The sequence below is a fragment of the Salvelinus sp. IW2-2015 genome, linkage group LG2 (assembly GCF_002910315.2).
Source record: "Salvelinus sp. IW2-2015 linkage group LG2, ASM291031v2, whole genome shotgun sequence".
NCBI classification, from domain to species: domain Eukaryota; kingdom Metazoa; phylum Chordata; class Actinopteri; order Salmoniformes; family Salmonidae; genus Salvelinus; species Salvelinus sp. IW2-2015.
Genome location: NC_036839.1, coordinates 25,484,889 through 25,500,087, shown reverse-complemented (window position 1 = coordinate 25,500,087; position 15,199 = coordinate 25,484,889). Strand labels below are relative to the sequence as shown.

At 43.1% G+C, this 15,199-nt stretch overlaps 1 protein-coding gene across 1 annotated transcript in view; it reads right to left on the bottom strand.

Moving 5' to 3' along the window:
* The window catches only part of abca12 (ATP-binding cassette, sub-family A (ABC1), member 12), a 100,089-nt gene extending 88,760 nt beyond the window's left edge, over nucleotides 1–11,329 (bottom strand). Inside the window, exons 1-14 of the mRNA XM_070448137.1 lie at nucleotides 11,056–11,329; nucleotides 10,435–10,515; nucleotides 9,986–10,079; nucleotides 9,130–9,289; nucleotides 7,398–7,522; nucleotides 6,941–7,014; nucleotides 5,958–6,137; nucleotides 5,583–5,788; nucleotides 4,074–4,195; nucleotides 3,152–3,255; nucleotides 2,039–2,182; nucleotides 836–1,005; nucleotides 408–538; nucleotides 130–260 (exon numbers count right to left, since the gene is read on the bottom strand). Of these exons, the coding sequence (XP_070304238.1) occupies nucleotides 130–260; nucleotides 408–538; nucleotides 836–1,005; nucleotides 2,039–2,182; nucleotides 3,152–3,255; nucleotides 4,074–4,195; nucleotides 5,583–5,788; nucleotides 5,958–6,137; nucleotides 6,941–7,014; nucleotides 7,398–7,522; nucleotides 9,130–9,289; nucleotides 9,986–10,079; nucleotides 10,435–10,503 (1,710 nt within the window). The 5' untranslated portion in view covers nucleotides 10,504–10,515; nucleotides 11,056–11,329. The remainder of the gene's footprint in view (nucleotides 1–129; nucleotides 261–407; nucleotides 539–835; nucleotides 1,006–2,038; nucleotides 2,183–3,151; nucleotides 3,256–4,073; nucleotides 4,196–5,582; nucleotides 5,789–5,957; nucleotides 6,138–6,940; nucleotides 7,015–7,397; nucleotides 7,523–9,129; nucleotides 9,290–9,985; nucleotides 10,080–10,434; nucleotides 10,516–11,055) is intronic.
* Nucleotides 11,330–15,199: the final 3,870 nt, after the last annotated feature.

Here is a 15,199-nt window from a genome sequence, read left to right as displayed (position 1 = left end):
GGACCAACACTTTACATTTTTGTTCAGCATACTTCTGGTTGTAAGCAGGTTATAAGTGCTTAAGTTCTTTTTATGATGTAATTTCAACCGGCTTTGCCTGCTTTTCCTAATTAAAGCCAGTCCACTCACCTTCATGATTGTCTTCACTATTGAGTCCATGACCTGTCCAGCAAAGTTGTCAGCAGCAGCCTGGTTGGACATCAGGGAGAGGAAGGTATCCTGGTAGGTATGGGCGTCCGTCGACACCTTCCCCATCATCTCTGTGTGTCAGAAATAAAACACAAGGTKACCATGGTCAATTCAATTCAAAATGCTTTATTGGCACAACAGAAGTATACAGTTGCATTTCATCTTCATTGGATACAGTATATGCAGCACTCATACAGTACTATACACACAGTACATACCCACTACAGTATCCAAGCCTGTCGTAGCCAGCTGCATGGAGGCATGGCCAGTGGTGAGGGCCATCTGAACGTAGTTCCAGCCAGGAATGCCCTTCAGAAGCTCCACTGCTACTGAGGACACACCCAGGAACCTGCCAACACAGAGTTTAGATGTCACCCATGGGAGAATGGACACTATGGATAGACTTTGGGCTTCTTTGCTTGGCAATATACTTTCTTATGGAGTTTATAGACTATTCTGAAGCTTCCAGGTACTAAGATCAGTTACACCTATTTCAGGTAGATTCAAGTGAAAGTCCTATCATCACCGACGACTACTTTAAGTCTATTTCCAAAACTATTGAACTGACAATTTTAAATGTGCAGTATTTTACATGTATCTAGCACCAAAACKACACAATGAGAGAAACAAAACAATATTCACTCACAGCTCTTCCTCTATGGTCTGAGGCTGCGTGTCGCTGCTACGCTGGGACCTGGTGTTGTTGGAGAAGCCGTGGCCCCCGGGGGCCTCAAACAGTCCCATCAGGCTGTGGACGAGGCCTTTGGCGAAGGTCACATCCCCCGGAGCAGTGTCTTTACTCGAGGCCAGGAGGCTCTGAAGAGGGGAAACACAGCAAGCCACACAGAGGACCAATAAACCCCATTGAACCACAATATCCTTTGCGACCCTGTATGCACAGTATGTTTAATACAGTTACCACTGATCATCATATAAGCCCATTAGGGATCAAACAGTCAGCCTGAAGTGTGTCAAGATGGGAAGATAAAGGGAAGGAGAGAGGGAAGAGATAAGGAAMCAGGGTTGGCGTCAATTTCATTTCAGGAAGAAAGCTGACATTTTTTTACAATTTTTCCTCATTGCTATTTAATGAGGAAATGTTTCATTGGAATTTCTGCTTACTTCCTAAATTGACTGCATTAACATGGAATAGACCTCTAATCAATGAATCTCCATTGACATCGTGTTTCCCTTTGCTTTTAAGAGATTGATGTCAGCCTACTGTACCTATGTACAATAACCACTGATCACAAGATCAGTCCATTAATGAAAAAACAGTCAGGCTATCATCCAAGAAATATATTATTTCTGAACCCGACAGTTCAGTGAGTGAGCACACAGATGAGGCGGCTTAGCTCACTGCCTCTGCCTCTGACTGGTAATAAGTTTAAAGCTCTACCCCTAGCCTCGTGGCAGCCTGGCAGAAAGGTGTAATTGGTAATCTCTGAGGTCCTGTTATACAGGTGGCCCTGTGAGTTCCCCCATCAGTCCCCACTGCTCTGTTATGTTGTTGAAGCTAGGATGTTACCAAGGTAACCCTTTGTTTGGTTTGCCCCTGTGTCTCTGATTGAGTGTTTGTATTGAGAAGGGGGTAGAGCGAGGAAGGGAGGGACAAAGAGAGAGAGGARGAGGAAGAGAGATAGARAGAAAGTGGAATTATATAATGTATTCATGTCTTTACATTTGAACAACAGAGAAAAGAATAAGGGGAAAAAAGGTTTGTAATGCTATTCAGATAGGAAATGAAAGACAGCAACGGCCCTACCCCAGACATCACCTTCACTGTCTGTTTTCCTCTGTTCTCTGCGCTGATGCCATAACACATCGCCACCTACCCACACACACATACCTGTTGGGCCACCTTGTCGGCAYTGATCCACCCCAGCAGCATATCCATTGTCCCTCCAGTACAAGCTGCTTGGAGCTCAACACTGAGGTTTCCTGAACATATGTAGGAATGCAGGAGTGCCTTGTCCATTGTAAGCGCCACAGCCTAAAGGTTGGGGTTGGAGAGGTTCATGTTTGGGTATGCATCAGCAAAGTAATTTATACTTTAATAATCCCATAATTACTTTGAACTAACATAATTTTTTAGGAGTAATTGTACATATCTCCTTCACAGGGATACTTCGGGATTTTGGCAATGAGGCCCTTTATCTACTTCTCCAGACAATTTTTAKGTCKCTGTGTCCAGTATGAAGGAAGTTAGAGGTCGTTTCTCGAGACAATGCTAACTAGCGTTAGCGCAATGTCTGGAAGTCTATGGGTATCTACTAGCMTGCTAGCAGATACCCATAGACTTCCAKTCATTGCACTAATACTAGTTAGCATTGGCTCGCGAAACTACCTCTAACTTCATTCATACTGGACACAGAGACCTAAAAATGGTATCCACCAGTTCATCTAACTCTGGGCAAGTAGATAAAAGGCAGCATTGCCAAAATCCTGAAGTATTCCTTTAAAGGGACAATCAGGCATTCAAATAACAACAAAACAGCCACCCCGCCACTTTTTGGGGTAAATAGCTTAGGGATGGTGCTGAAGAACTCAAATTCATAGACGAAGCTATATTGTCCCTTTTAGAAAAGTGGTGATGAGTATCACTGTTGAGTAAGAACAGGTTTTACATCCATCCTGATATCAGATAGAAGCATTCCTAGTCACTTCCTGGTACCTAGACTTATCAGTTTATATTATTTAGTATGCCCGTCATACCGGCTAAATATTTATTTACTGGAGGATATTCAAACACATACTGTGCTGTACTAAGAACAGATTTAGCCCAGGGAATGGAATCTTTAGCCAGGTCCCAGATATGTTTGTGCTGTCTTGCCAATGTGACACGACAATGAACACAGGAGTTGGCTAGACAGCACAAACAGATCTGGACCAGGCTAGGGAAGCTTAACTCACATTTCTAAAGCATTCTAACAGGGCCTTTGGCCAGGGAAGGGAGGTTTACCTGGTCTAGTGGTATCCTGACCTGCTGCATGAGGGTGTTGACAGCTGCTGGTGCTGAGGTATTGGGTGGCACCATGATAACATCACCAAGAGTGATGTAGACATCTGTGTAAAATCATATTTTTTGAGAAATGTCAGATAAAAGTGGCCTATCTAAAGAGGTTACTGACAAGTGAGAGCTGAAAACATGACAGTCAACATTCCTCTGAGGGGTTTGTATTTTGGCCTCGTATAAATGTTGGATGTACGTTCAAATTCTAATTTCTTTCATAGTGTTGGCTGACTCACATAGCTGAACTGAAATGAGCTAGTTTGGTAGTTGCCAGGATTTATTCTATCACAAATTGTTTATCCAAAAGCAACAGGTCAGAAATTCCTGATACTTTATTTAATAGTTATTAAAGCCATTGCATCTTGTATTAACCCAGATGATAACGCCATAACACGGCGAAACAGTATTGTGCTTTGTTAGGGGGTTTCCCCTTAGGATAAAGGTTTATTGTTGTGGGCCTGCATGTGGAGTCTGAATTAAAAAATGTAAAATGCATCTGATTCCGAGCATCAGATTATATTTATGTCTTCCCAACTGAATAAATACATTGACAAATCAAAAACATATATAAATGAGTGCAGATGAACATTTGGTGCTTGAGGTAAAGTAGTAATTAGAGAAAGAATAAGGATGTTAGTAAGAGAGTCATCAGAAACCAATAGAGATAGTCAGTAGACATGGAGATCAAACGTGATGTAAGAAAAAGGTTGGAAGTGATTTAAAGAGGGCCACAATGTAAATATACATTTTTTGTGTAATCCTCAATAATTGTATTTATGCATGTTGTCTTTTTCTACTTGTGTTMAAATAAATTGTCTAATAAACAGATCTGATTTTGTTGATTGCTTTGTTCTTGGCATAGGTACCGTACCTTTGCCATGCCAGTTCCTGACGTACTGGAGCAAGTTGATGCTTCCGACAATAGCAGGGTTCACCATGGAGACAGCTGAAAGATTAGCCTCTGGGAAGTTGCTCTCGATGGCAGCCATAGTCCTACACAGGAGAGGGGAGGAGGAGAAAACATATGCCTGATACTGATTTACTCACCTAATGTAGGCTATGGTGAGCAGACATAGAAATATCTGAATGTGCACACATGCACGGAAGCACACACACGCACATATGGATGTACGCATGCACGTAGCACACACACACGTACAATATTGGATCATAAATTGTGCCTTCCTGTATTATACTTATGCTACAATGTTTATTCTATTCTACTGAGCAGTTTACTTTATGTTTGTGTTCTTATCGTATCTTATTTCTTATTGTTGTTGCATTGTCTAGAAGGAACCTGGAAGTAAGCATTTCGTTGGATGGTGTATAACATGTGTATGCCGTACATACGACAAATACAACTTSAAACACACACACACACACATTCCAGACACCTGCAGCAAGATGAGTTCATTATGCTTATGTAATACCTTGAAGAAACAAGTTTCGACATTACTTTTGTCACGGAGAAAAAAGAGCCTGTCATTCATTATGATTAAAACACAGCTTAGGAGGTATGCATTTTTCCACCATGGTGCAGCTGACAAACCAGATTGTTGAGATAAAAAGGAATGGTAAAGTTCAGCAGTGTTTGTCGAAACTCCCTCTATAGTTCATCCTCTACTCTACAACTATCTATCTCTTGCTAAACTCACAGAACCACGCTACAGGCTGAAGTTTCCCCTAGGCACAGATCTAGGATCAGCTTCCCCTCTCCCAATCCTAACCTAAATCATTGGTTTGGTGGAAATGCAAAACCGACCCCAAATCAACATCTGGGGGCAACTATACCCTACCCCCAGAACCAACCAAGGTTGGAAGCTAGGGTCAGTACAGTTTAAAACGCCATCAACAGTATACCCTCCATACTACAACTATCTCTCTCCTCCCAAACTCTGCCCGCTTCCTCAACATACTCTCCTCGGAGCCTGGTTCCTTTCTAGGGTCCTTCCTTGTAGTTAGTTGTTTCCTTGTCGGTGTGCTTCTGCTTGCTCTTTGTGCTCTAGGCCGGGTTACTTTTAAGCACTTCGTTAGGCACTTTGTTAGGCACTTTGTTAAGCACTTTGTTAAGCACTTTGTTAGGCACTTTGTTAAGCACTTTGTTGAGCACTTTGTTGAGCACTTTGTTAGGCACTTTGTTGAGCACTTTGGTAAGCACTTTGTTAGGTACATTGTGACAACTAATAATAGTAAATGCCATTGAGCAGAGGCTTAATCCAAAGCRAYTTACAATCATGCATGCATGCATTTTCATATGGATGGCCTTAGCGGGAATCAAACCCATGGCCCTGGCATTGCAAGACTTCTAAGAGGCATTCTCTACCAACTGAGCCACACATGACCAACTGTTGATGTAAAATAAATTTGATTAATACATTACCTCTTGATGTTTTGCAGAAGACTCTCCCCCTCATCCAGCACCTGATCCAGGATCTTATCGGGGGTGGTGGGCATGAGGAGACGTGGCAGGCCCAGTAGCCCCTCCCACAGCGAAGTCTCCCTCTGCAGCCTCTCAAACACCACAACTGCCGTGCCCATTGTGGTTAGGGCCTGCGCTGGGTCTTTCAGCAACAGCTCCGTCAGGACCTGAGGGAACCAGCAGCATGCTTCAACATTAAAAATCAAACATGATCCATCTATCTTATGTCTGAATTTGCATAATATTAGTATTGTGTTGCCATCCTTCCAAGTCTTGTTTGTCACTGTTGGAACAGTGAGGAAGAGGAAATTTGAGAGCACACACACATACACACACCTGGTTGATGGTGAGCAGTGAGACCTCCAGCAGGGTGTTGTTGGACTTGCAGAAGGTGACCAGTCCGTAGGTGAGGGGGTCGATGGAGGACATGGAGGACACGTTAAGGACCGTCAGGGAGAAGGAGCACAGAGACCTCTTCAACAGGTTCACGGAATCCAGCATCGCATCCAGCGCTTCCTGCTCGCTCGCACAGGGTAGAAGGATGGCACATAGGTATTTGGAATGAGTTATATATACAGTACATCATCTCAACACAAACCACTTTCTGAGATTTCTGGTTCCAACCGCCATGTTTATGTGTGACGCAGAGTAGGTGAACGGATGACCTCCACATGTGTGGCTCCCACCATGAAGCATGGAGGAGGATGTGTGATAGTTTGGGGATGCTTTGCTGGTGACACTGTCAGTGATTTATTTAGAATTCAAGGCACACTTAACCAGCATGGCTACCACAACATTCTACAGCGATACGCACTCCCATCTAGTTTGCGCTTAGGGGGCTATCATATGTTTTTCAACAGGACAATGACCCAACACACCTCCAGGCTGTGTAAGGGCTATTTGACAAACAAGGAAAGTGATGGAGTGCTGCATCAGATGACCTGGCCTCCACAATCACCCGACCTCAACCCAATTGAGATGGTTTGGGATGAGTTGGATCGCGGAGTGAAGGAAAAGCAGCCAACAAGTGCTCAGCATATGTGGGAACTCCTTCAATACTGTTGGAAAAGCATTCCAGGTGACTACCTCATGAAGCTGGTTGAGAGAATGCCAAGAGTGGGCAAAGCTGTCATGAAGGCAAAGGGTGGCTACTTTGAAGACTCTCAAATATAAAATTGATTTTGATTTGTTTAACACTTTTTTGGTTACTACATGATTCCATRTGTGTTTTTTCATAGTTTTGATGTCTTCACTATTATTCTACAATGTACAAACTTTTGACTGGTACTGTACATATTGATGATTTCCATCAGACGCACCTTGTCTCCCAGTAGGGTGTTGTTCAATCCCTCCATGGGAGAGTTGTACTTTGATTTATCTTGGTGGCTGGCATCTGGAAAATATGAAGGATATAATTAAATTATAGGCCAGCATGGTACCATTCATTACACCATCCTTATGTCATTGTATAAATTGTAACAAATATAAACAAGAGACATTGCCACAAAGATTGTTAACATAGGCTACAAGGGAAACAAATCAACATAGTTATATTGAGTGTAGTATTTATTAGCAGTTCACCTATATGTTTTTAGACTTTCCTATGGTTTCTCTAGCCAGTCTGTTTGTGCTATCATGTCAACTTCTTGTTACTTATTGTCATGCCAAACATTGACAAAAACGCTTGGCTTGACAATGACAGCAATAGATTTGGCAAGAGCACAAACAGATCTGGGACCAGACCATGGTTTTCTGTTACTGAGGAAGTGGACCTACTCAGAAAGTTGTCCCAGAGCTCCATGATCTGAGGCTGGTCAGATGTCTCGTGCAGCACAGCACGGACTCTACCACCCATCCCAATGCCCATTAGCATGGGGGTGCCATGGGGCAGCAGGGATACCCTGTTATATATGGAGAGAGGGAGAGGAGAGGAGAGAGAAAGTACGGTGAGAGTGGTTATGCAATGAGAGAAGGGGTGGAGAGAGAGGGTAAGGTAAGAGAGGGGACCACTTAGACTGGTCTCAGATCTGTTTGTGCTCTTTCCAACTCCATTGCGTTCATTGTCAAGCATGATTCAATAATTCAATAATGAGAGAGCAGAAACAAACAGCCACCTAGGCTATTAAAATAAAAGGCATCAGTATGAGAAAATATAAATGTACCACACAGTAGAGTACAATGACAACCAATGACCTTTACAAATGCCAACCATCATACATAGCCTCTTCACAATCTTTTCACACAACCCTACACTTTGACAACAAACACCCATCAGTTACTTATGTAATAGCTGTTGTTTTAAACACAAAGAAACACTTACTACACTAGAATGGCGATGATAATGAGTATTTATAAAAGGCTGAAGATGTGTCCAAACAAAAAGGTAGAAGATAGAAGCTATGAAGGGTGAGGCATTGTGAAAGCAATCTGTCAGTCAGCCATGCAGTCAGTTACGTATTACACCAGGGAAAGGGGAAACCAAACAGGTTCTCCTAACATTGGCACCCTCATGGAATGTTCTTATGCTCAACAACAATAAGTAGAATTAAGTGACAATGACAGCATGGACTAAACATAATGATGGAGTCACAGTTGATTCCACAGAGGAACTTGAAATATGCAACACACCTAACTCTACAAAGCAAGACTTTTCCATGGTCAAATGTTCAGAAAAGGACTCACATCTATCTTACCTTAAACATATTATTTTAAATTATATTGTTGACCAATACACATTCAAAACTGTACTACAAAAAACGTCTAATGAACAACATTGTCATTGCTGTGGACGACAGGCCATTATCAGTCAGCAGAAAAAAACAGAGTTAGAAAGCATTCCAGAGATTGTGTCTATTGTCTGAGGCTTACCCCCACCCCCCCCCCCAATGAAATTTTCCATGAAAACACTAATCCCCTCCCTTGTGATGTGATGCAGTGCCATCAAGGTGTCTCCCTCCTCTGTGCTGTGGGGTTGCTGATCTCCAGCCTGTCTCTTTGTCTCTCTACTCACTAAAACTATACCAGATAATAAAATGAGCCTCAACGCAAAACAAAAATATATTTATTCCTCAGTGGTATCACAATATTGATGAATCTGAAAGGAATAATTGATGTGACACATCCACAAACGACTTAATGTAAAAACAAATCCTTTTGGGTTATCATTATATTCATTTGTTCAGTTCTGGTGGATGTTGAGGTTTGACTTTTTTAACTTATATTATGACTCATGAGGCCTTTCTGCTCTGAAATCAAAGACAGCCTGTTTCCTCACACTATTCCCTGACTCTATCCTTCTAGGCAATGGAATTGCAAAATCAAAACCACAGCATCATCCAATTCTGATAGATAACTTGACCACAGAAGCACAGTAGTTCAGGTTCAGGAGAATGTTGTATGAGAATGGCCAATGATGGATGAGTTGAATGTCCTCCCTTACTACGCAAAGTGCTTTGAACATCTGGAAAAGCACTATATAAAACCACAAAGTTATGTGAAGACAGAGTACCTCTTTGCATCGTGTTCTGTCCACGATGCCCTGGTGTTTTTAGTTGAACCCTTGGCGAACAGACGAGTTGTGTTGTGGCAGGAGCTGTCTGTGTTACACATGAGGGTCTGGAGAAAGGGGAAGAAACCTGTACTGGGGAGGTTCCTAGGGGCCACATAGCCTGGGAAAAAAAGATAGATAGACAAACAGACACCYCAATATCGTATCGTGAGTTCAATGGCAATTCCCAGCCCTACCGATTATGCATCTTGAATGTAAGTTATTTTGGTCATGCTTTGTTGACTTAAAACTGGACAGAAACAACACAATTTACTGGTATTGCTATACGAAAGCCCATAGACCAATCATGATGGCATCTCAACTCTAACACAATTCGGTCACTCCTATTTGTGTTGTTAGTTTTCTTTTATTTGCTGAATCACGTGATGAGGAGCTTTGTGAGAGGTGAGGACCCCAGGGTCACGAGATCTCCCACGTCACATTGGCCGTCTTAACTAACTCTTTAGAGTTTTACGTCAGGGAGGGAAACATACACACAAATCTTTTCATCTGTTGTTTTCAAGCTTTGGAAAAGATCTCCAGAACAAAACATTGTGACTGAAGATGAAGCAAACACAGTAGTTAAACTCTGTCACTAATGGAATTGTAATTTAACGCAGTAGTATAATGACCACATACACCTGTAAAAAAATGGTATATGATTAACTCAACTCAACACTTTAGTTTAGTATTGACTGATGTATTCTCTAATCTCAAGGGGTAATTTTTTTTTTTTAAATGTGTCATAGATTCACCAACAAGTTATTACGCAATGTCATAAATCAGTGCACCTCTCTAGAAACGGTCCTTTACTTACATGAGTCTTTCAACTTAGGGGGGAACTGGGAGCGGGTGATGGCCAGGATGATGAAGATGACCAGTGGCCAAACCAGGAGGGCCACAGTCCAGCCCTGATGGACAGAATACAAAGTTTCAGATCAGATAGTCCAGCCCTAACACACACAACACCTTACATTGTTTAGACTAGATAAAAACACAGACAATTTCTGAAGACAGTCAATGTTGCTTTCATTTGTTCATAGTTTTGTATACATTTGTATAAGTGCATTGAAATTACAGAACATGTAATGTTGATCTAAAATGTGTGTCTTAATGTGTAATAGATCATCAGAGACTTAGAACATGAGAAAATTCGTTTGGTATGACATAATTATTTTCTTTCAAGATGTCACTCATGCTCCTCATATAATTATTGAAGGAATAGCTTTCACAATAAACCAATGAAATGCTTGTTTTTTTACATACCGGTTGTCTAATGACACCAAGGGCATTTTTCCAAAGTAAAAGTCGCAGCTGTTGGAAAAATCCGGCCATCAGTAAAGGAAGCTGGAGGAGAAAACGATGGGGGGGAAAAGGACTTGTCAAATTATGTATATGTCAATGTTGAATACTAATCATTATTATATGCTCAGTACTATAATATAATCAGTACTATTTGTATTATTATATAAAGTCATCAAATCATTGCATTTAACAGACACTATGGAAAAAACCTATAGGGTTTCGTTATGTATTCCTTTATCCTGAATTCTAAGATTGGAAAAGTGTGGAGTTTTGTCGTGTTATTGAATGCATTATAATCTGAGCAACTGGCTTTAATGTAGTCTATCTACCTTGTGTCTCTGTGAATATAACATTGGTTGTAAATATTTCGATTTTTTTTTTAAAGATAGAGAAACTAGACCATGACCTGAATTTCCTAATATAATTTGGCCAGATCTAGGCCAACATTATTTATTTTTATATCAATTCGATCATGTTACAGATTCTCCCCACATTAGCCTTGTTATCATCATCTTTAGAACACATTCAAATGAACACAAAACATATAACACGAAAATAACATTTCAATTTCAAATAGGTTACATTTTCTCTTGGTTTTTCCCGGGTAGCCTAAAGTCCTTATCGGATATTATCGACAGACTCCAACTGGGACATGGTAAAAGTAAATCCTAGCAGCCGCTCTCCGTCAGTCGGAACAACTTGAAGAAAAGAAAGAAAACAGGCTACTTCAATCCACAGCGTTTAGTGACTTATTATAATATGCGGAATATCTTGTGGGCCCAGCCAGCAGTTACAGTCCAGAGTGGTTGTCTGAATCCAATTTAGTTTGCCGTGATTCTTGGCTTCTGCAGGTGCTTCAAAGACAGTCATGGACTAATAATGCAGCCTAAGGGGCGGGTGTTGTAACTTGCCCGTCCTGTTTATTTGAGTGTGTGTGTGTGTGTGTGTGTGTCTGTGCATGCGTGCGTACGTAAAATTCGCCCCCACGCTAATATTATAAAATGTTATAACTATTTTAATGCAGGCTACAAAATGTTGTCTATGAAGTTAATTTGCCTTCGAGTTGTGTTGTGTTGATAAAACGTTTACTTGAGACAGGAGAACAAGTGGAGACATAGGACGAGGTGGATAATTTTATAATAAAATTTCTTACAGTTGTAAATGCGGATCCCCAATAGCTAATTGTGGTCTTATTAGTGAGCGGCAAGAAATAGGTAGCCTACGTTACCAAACACGTTACATATTGCAAACCACAACTTCCCACCCGGCACAAACTGGTTGAATCAGAGTTGTTTCAACGTAATTTGTCAACGTATTGTGACGTGGATCTGTTTAAAATACACTGGAGTTGTAAAAAGTAATCAACAAACTGTTATTTTGAGATTGACATTTTAACCACGGGATTATTTCATTATTGTAACCCACTTTCAACATAGACAAATCTTGTATAAAATATGTTGAATATGTGCCTTTGAAACGATGTCAGATTTTCAACTTTATATCCACCATCAAAACAAGTAACAATAGGCTGGGCTGCACTTCTTACAGTAGTGTTGACATAAAGCTATTTGGTCTCTCATCCAGGGTTTTAACCAAAACCAGTGCTGCTTAGCATTTAAATTTGGCACTGACGATTAGCAATGTGCTATGTTGAGAATGATTATTAAGAAACCTCTTCATAACTAAATATATTCACTGTTGCTATTAGAAGTCCTTCCAAAGAATATGTTCAACAGAGCAAATCAAATCAACGTTTATTTGTCACGTGCGCCGAATACAACAGGTGTAGGTAGACCTTACAATGAAATGATTACTTACAAGCCCTAACCAACAGTGCAATTTTTAAGTAAAAAAATAGGCATTAGGTAAACAATAGATAAGTAAAGAAAAAAGAAACTGTAAAATGTCAGTGAAAATAACAGTAGTGAGGCTATATACAGGAGGTACTGGAACAGAGTCATTGTGCGGGGGCATTGGGGCTAATTGAGGTACATTTACATTTACATTTAAGTCATTTAGCAGACGCTCTTATCCAGAGCGACTTACAAATTGGTGCATTCACCTTATGATATCCAGTGGAACAACCACTTTAACAATAGTGCATCTAACTCTTTTAAGGGGGGGGGGGGGGGGGTTAGGAGGATTACTTTATCCTATCCTAGGTATTCTTAAAGAGGTGGGTTTCAGGTGTCCCGGAAGGGTGGATTGACTCCGCTGACCTGGCGTCGTGAGGGAGTTTTTCCACCATTGGGGTGCCAGAGCAGCGAACAGTTTTGACTGGGCTGAGCGGGAACTGTACTTCCTCAGAGGTAGGAGGCGAGCAGGCCAGAGGTGGATGAACGCAGTGCCCTTGTTTGGGTGTAGGGCCTGATCAGAGCCTGAAGGTACGGAGGTGCCGTTCCCCCTACAGCTCCGTAGGCAAGCACCATGGTCTTGTAGCGGATGCGAGCTTCAACTGGAAGCCAGTGGAGAGCGGAGGAGCGGGTTGCACGTGAGAGAACTTGGGAAGGTTGAACACCAGACGGGCTGCGGCGTTCTGGATGAGTTGTAGGGGTTTAATGGCACAGGCAGGGAGCCCAGCCAACAGCGAGTTGCAGTAATCCAGACGGGAGATGACAGTGCCTGGATTAGGACCTGCGCCGCTTCCTGTGTGAGGCAGGGTCGTACTCTGCGATGTTGTGGAGCATGAACCTACAGGAACGGGTCACCGCCTTGATGTGAGTTGAGAACGACAGGGTGTTGTCCAGGATCACGCCAAGGTTCTTAGCGCTCTGGGAGGAGGACACAATGGAGTTGTCAACCGTGATGGCGAGATCATGGAGCGGGCAGTCCTTCCCCGGAGGAAGAGCAGCTCCGTCTTGCCGAGGTTCAGCTTGAGGTGTGATCCGTCATCCACACTGATATGTCTGCCAGACATGCAGAGATGCGATTCGCCACCTGGTTATCAGAGGGGGAAAGGAGAAGATTAATTGTGTGTCGTCTGCATAGCAATGATAGGAGAGGCCATGTGAGGATATGACAGAGCCAAGTGACTTGGTGTATAGCGAGAATAGGAGAGGGCCTAGAACAGAGCCCTGGGGGACACCAGTGGTGAGAGCACGTGGTGGCGGAGACAGATTCTCGCCGCCACGCCACTGGTGGGAGCGACCTGTCAGGTAGGACGCAATCCAACGCGTGGGCCGGCCGGAGATGCCCAACTCGGAGAGGGTGGAGAGGAGGATCTGATGGTTCACAGTATCAAAGGCAGCCGATAGGTCTAGAAGGATGAGAGCAGAGGAGAGAGAGTTAGCTTTAGCAGTGCGGAGCGCCTCCGTGACACAGAGAAGCGCAGTCTCAGTTGAATGACTAGTCTTGAAACCTGACTGATTTGGATCAAGAAGGTCATTCTGAGAGAGATAGCAGGAGAGCTGGCCAAGGACGGCACGTTCAAGAGTTTTGGAGAGAAAGAAGAAGGGATACTGGTCTGTAGTTGTTGACATCGGAGGGATCGAGTGTAGGTTTTTCCAGAAGGGGTGCAACTCTCGCTCTCTTGAAGACGGAAGGGACGTAGCCAGCGTCAAGGATGAGTTGATGAGCGAGGTGAGGTAAGGGAGAAGGTCTCCGGAAATGGTCTGGAGAAGAGAGGAGGGATAGGTTTCAAGCGGGCAGGTTGTTGGGGCGGCGGGCGTCACAAGACGCGAGATTTCATCTGGAGAGAGAGGGGAGAAAGAGGTCAAAGCAACAGGGTAGGGCAGTGTGAGCAGAAACCAGCGTTCGTTTGACTTAGCAAACGAGGATCGGATGTCGTCGACCTTCTTTTCAAAATGGTTGACGAAGTCATCCGCAGAGAGGGAGGAGGGGGAGGAGGGGGAGGAGGATTCAGGAGGGAGGAGAAGGGTGGCAAAGAGCCTCCTAGGGTTAGAGGCAGATGCTTGGAATTTAGAGTGGTAGAAAGTGGCTTTAGCAGCAGAGACAGAAGAGGAGAAAGTAGAGAGGAGGGAGTGAAAGGATGCCAGGTCCGCAGGGAGGCGAGTTTTCCTCCATTTCCGCTCGGCTGCCCGGAGCCCTGTTCCGGGCAGCCTAATATGTAGGTATAGTCCGGGTAGCCATTTGATTACCTGTTCAGGAGTTTTATGGCTTGGGGGTAAATGCTGTTGAGAAGCCTTTTGGTCCTAGTGTCACGCTCGTTGTTGGAATGAGTGGACCAAGGCGCAGCGCAATTAGAGTTCCACATGTATAATTAATATGAAACTCACCAAAAACATTACAGAAGAAAACGAAACGTGACATTCTGGGCTGYTCACAGGCAGCTACACAAAAACAAGATCCCACAAACAACAGGTGGGAAAAGGCTGCCTAAATATGATCCCCAATCAGAGACAACGATAGATAGCTGCCTCTGAATGGGAACCATACCAGGCCAACAAAGAAATAGAAAACATAAATTGCCCACCCTAGTCACACACCGACCTAACCAAATAGAGAATTAAAAGGGTCTCTAAGGTCAGGGCGTGACACCTAGACTTGGCACTCCGGTACCTTTGACAACTTTTAGGGCCTTCCTCTGACACCGCCCAGTGTAGAGGTCCTGGATGGCATCCAGCTTGGCCCCAGTGATGTACTGGGCCATACGCACTACCCTCTGTAGTACCTTGCGGTCCGAGGCCGAGCAGTTGCCTTACCAGGCAGTGATGCAACCAGTCAGGATGCTCTCGATGTTGCAGCTGTAGAACCTTTTGAGGATCTG